General features: G+C 49.4%; 1 protein-coding gene across 2 annotated transcripts in view; it reads right to left on the bottom strand.

Moving 5' to 3' along the window:
* Positions 1-306: 306 nt before the first annotated feature.
* CD22 (CD22 molecule) overlaps positions 307-4009 on the bottom strand; it is a 77378-nt gene continuing 73675 nt past the window's right edge. For both annotated transcript variants that reach the window (XM_075329387.1, XM_075329389.1), the window contains exon 14: positions 307-1090. In XM_075329387.1, the coding sequence (XP_075185502.1) occupies positions 953-1090 (138 nt within the window). In that variant the 3' untranslated portion in view covers positions 307-952. The remainder of the gene's footprint in view (positions 1091-4009) is intronic.

Raw genomic sequence — 4009 nt, 5'->3', positions numbered from 1 at the left:
TAAATATAAATATGTAAACAAAAATAACATAAAAATGTAAAAAAACAAACATAAAAAAATAATAATACAGAAATATGCAAATAAACAGAAGCAAAAATATATACAAAACATAAAAGTTGGAAACCCTCCCCAAAACATTGAAACAACAAAAGAATACATAAATATAAATATGTAAACAAAAATAATATAAAAATGGAAAAAAACAAACATAAAAACAAACAAAATAATACATAAGTTTTCTATAAAAGTTTTTTATGTGAGATCCCTAAAGTGAAATACAGAGGTGATGGAAAGGTTTGGTGGTAAAATATTATTTATTGTTTACATAAAAAAAAAGGAAATTGAGATATGAAGCTGCAAAGTCCATAGATGCAATAGATACAGTTCACTACAGGGATTAGGAGATACAATGTATCTGAGTTTTCAAATAATAAATCACATTGCAGACCCCTCCATCGTGGGAGATTAGCGAGTTCTCTGCCATTCACTAAAATGTATATACTAAACCAAAACCATTGACTGATGACTTAGATGACTTAGAGCACAAGAGATGACTTAGATGACCTGGATCATCAAAGTTGACCATGACTTGCCTGTAAATTTATAATTAAAAATTGGATAAAAATATACCAATTCTATCCATAATTGAATTGTTAGATTTTCAAATTTGCTAAATTATTCTGATAAAGTGACTTAGAATCAGAACTTCATCAAATAGTCTAAAGGCTTTAACTCTTTGACTTGCAATACCATTAATCACCATTAATGTGTGCTAACACTTTCCATAGAAACCAATGCAACAGCGCCCCCAGCACCAGTCAGATTGTTTCTCATCACAAAGCATGACAATGTGGTTTTCTGTACAGTAAGTGTAATTATTACCGCTTAATGCATTATATAAGTCTGACAGAAAGAAAATCTTTGTTAATTTACATATTTAGAAAACATTTCATCATTGTTTTAACATGGCGTAATCCACGTCAGGACCGCGCTCCCGTACTGTGCTCCTGTTTAGGTTGGTGATGATGGAGTAGTGGATATCATCTTCGGATTCGTCTTGGTTTTTCTTTGACGACTGAATATTTTCATACTAGAAAGTGGACACGATATATTGTGTTATGAGACATATAATTTTTGGGGGGCATTTCGTCCACACTATATATAGGACCCTCTACTTGGACATCCAGCTTGTGGATATGATGATTACTATATTTTTTTGTTTTATAAGACGCACTGGATTGCAAGACGCACCACAAATCTAGGGATAAAAAAGCTAAAAAAAAAAGGGGTGTGTCTTATACTCCGGTGGTGTCTTACTGGAAGAGGGCGGCAGCGTTGGTTGATCAGGGTCACAGGTGTCAGGGGTGGTGCTGGAGTAGGGCGATGCTGCAGGCACTGCGGTGGGGGCTGTGCTGGCTGCATGCGCCATGCTGGCTGTATGGAGCAGGGTGGTGCGGCTGGTGTCACAGATGCTCTGTCGGCGGTGTGGGCTTCAAAGAAATGGCGCCCGAAGTTGGCGTGTGCGCAGATTGTGCTCTTGGCTCAATGACAAGCCAAGATCTCATCTGCACACATGTCACCTCTGGGCATCATTTACCTTAAGTCCACTGCTGGGAGATCAATGGGCCGGAGGCGGCGATTGCGCAGATGAGATGTTGAACCGAGAGCTCTATCTGCGCATGCACCAACTCCGGGCGCCATTATGTGAAGCCCACACTGCCGACAGAGCATCTCACCGGCTGCACTGCCCTGCTCCACATAGCCCCTACAGTAGCCAGCACAGCACCCACTGCAGCCAGCACAGTATTCACCACAGACAGCTTGGCGCCTGGCAGCTAGCATAGTCCCCACCACAGCCAGCACAGCCCCAACCACAGCCAGCACAGTAACCACCACAGACAGCACCCAACTCAGCCAGAACAGCCCTCACAGCAGCCGGCACAGCACCCACCACAGCTAGCACAGCCCCCACCACAGTAAGCACAGCCCCCACTGCAGCCAGTACAGTGCCTGGCAGCTAGAACACCCCCCACCGCAGCTAGCACAGCATCCACCACAACCAGCACAGCCCCCACCGCAGCCAGCACAGCCTCCTTAGCAGCCAGCACAGCCCTCACCACAGCCAGTACAGCCCCCACCGCAGCCAGCACAGCACCCGCCACAGCCAGCACAGCCCCCACCGCAGCCAGCACAGCACCCACCACAGCCAGCACAGCCCCCACCACAGCCAGAACAGCCCCCACCACAGCCAGCACAGCCCCCACCACAGCCAGCACAGCCCCCACCACAGCCAGCACAGCCCCCACCGCAGCCAGCACAGCCCCTACCGCAGCCAACACAGCCCCCACCACAACCAGCACAGCCCCCACCACAGCCAGCACATCCCCCACCACAGCCAGCACAGCCCCCACCACAGCCAGCATAGCCCCCACCACAGCCAGCATATCCCCCACCGCAGCCAGCACATCCCCCACCACAGCCAGCACAGCCCCCACCACAGCCAGCATAGCCCCCACCACAGCCAGCACATCCCCCACCGCAGCCAGCACATCCCCCACCACAGCCAGCACAGCCCCCACCACAGCCAGCACATCCCCCACCGCAGCCAGCACATCCCCCACCGCAGCCAGCACAGCCCCCACCACAGCCAGCACAGCCCCCACCGCAGCCAGCACATCCCCCACTGCAGCCAGCACATCCCCCACCGCAGCCAGCACATCCCCCACCGCAGCCAGCACATCCCCCACCGCAGCCAGCACATCCCCCACCGCAGCCAGCACAGCCCCCACCGCAGCCAGCACAGCCCCCACCGCAGCCAGCACATCCCCCACCGCAGCCAGCACATCCCCCACTGCAGCCAGCACATCCAACACCGCAGCCAGCACAGCCCCCACCACAGCCAGCACAGCCCCCACCACAGCCAGCACAGCCCCCACCACAGCCAGCACATCCCCCACCGCAGCCAGCACAGCCCCCACCACAGCCAGCACAGCCCCCACCACAGCCAGCACAGTGCTCATTCTCCACCTCCTGGTAAGCCACATTCGCATTATAACAAAAAAATATATCCGGCACACCACTATGTAAAAGAGGAATCTTGGAATTGGTTTGAAAAAATCATGGATTTATTGTGTATGTACAGGATAGTCCGTCCAACGTTTCGATCCCAAAGGATCTTTCACAGGGACAATGGGACCTGAGGTATACAAGGGTTGTCAACTCCTATCAGTGCAGGAGGCCATCAAAGTGTACCAGAAGGATGCGTAAGCGGTCTCAGTATTTCTATAAAGTGATATAGTGCTAAGGGAGTGTCCAACAAGAACGTGTCGTGGTCTTGTGTATAGAAGGGAAAAACCCGGATCAATGGAACCAATAAATGTTAGTCACACTATGTCGGATGGGGAAACCGATCATGCCACTGACTGGGTCACATTCCCTTACAGCAAGCAGAGCAGGAATGCTTCCAGAGAGGAGAAATGGCAGTGCTGCCGGCTGAAAATGGGTAAATGGAAGCCTGCAACTGCGTTGGTGGGAAGGTGGATCTCCAGTGATGGCATCTGTAAGGGAATTCCCCTCAGACAAATTGGATCCCTCTTCTGTAGGGAACCGGTATATGTCTTTTCAACAAAAACCATTACCTACAAACCAGCCGTATACCCAGTGATACGCACTTTACAGTGACCGTCATAGTGCCACTCCATGTTTAATATTAATGCCCTATTTACCAGCAAGGTTTCCCCTTCTCCGATCACGTTATATAAAGGAATTACATTAATGTGACCCAGTCAGTGGCATGATCGGTTTCCCCATCCGACATAGTGTGACTAACATTTATTGGTTCCATTGATCCGGGTTTTTCCCTTCTATACACAAGACCACGACACGTTCTTGTTGGACACTCCCTTAGCACTATATCACTTTATAGAAATACTGAGACCGCTTACGCATCCTTCTGGTACACTTTGATGGCCTCCTGCACTGATAGGAGTTGACAACCCTTGTATACCTC

The sequence above is a fragment of the Anomaloglossus baeobatrachus genome, chromosome 11, assembly GCF_048569485.1.
Source record: "Anomaloglossus baeobatrachus isolate aAnoBae1 chromosome 11, aAnoBae1.hap1, whole genome shotgun sequence".
Classification (NCBI taxonomy): domain Eukaryota; kingdom Metazoa; phylum Chordata; class Amphibia; order Anura; family Aromobatidae; genus Anomaloglossus; species Anomaloglossus baeobatrachus.
The sequence above is the reverse complement of the archived record's forward strand: the minus strand, read 5'-3'. Positions and strand labels throughout refer to the sequence as shown.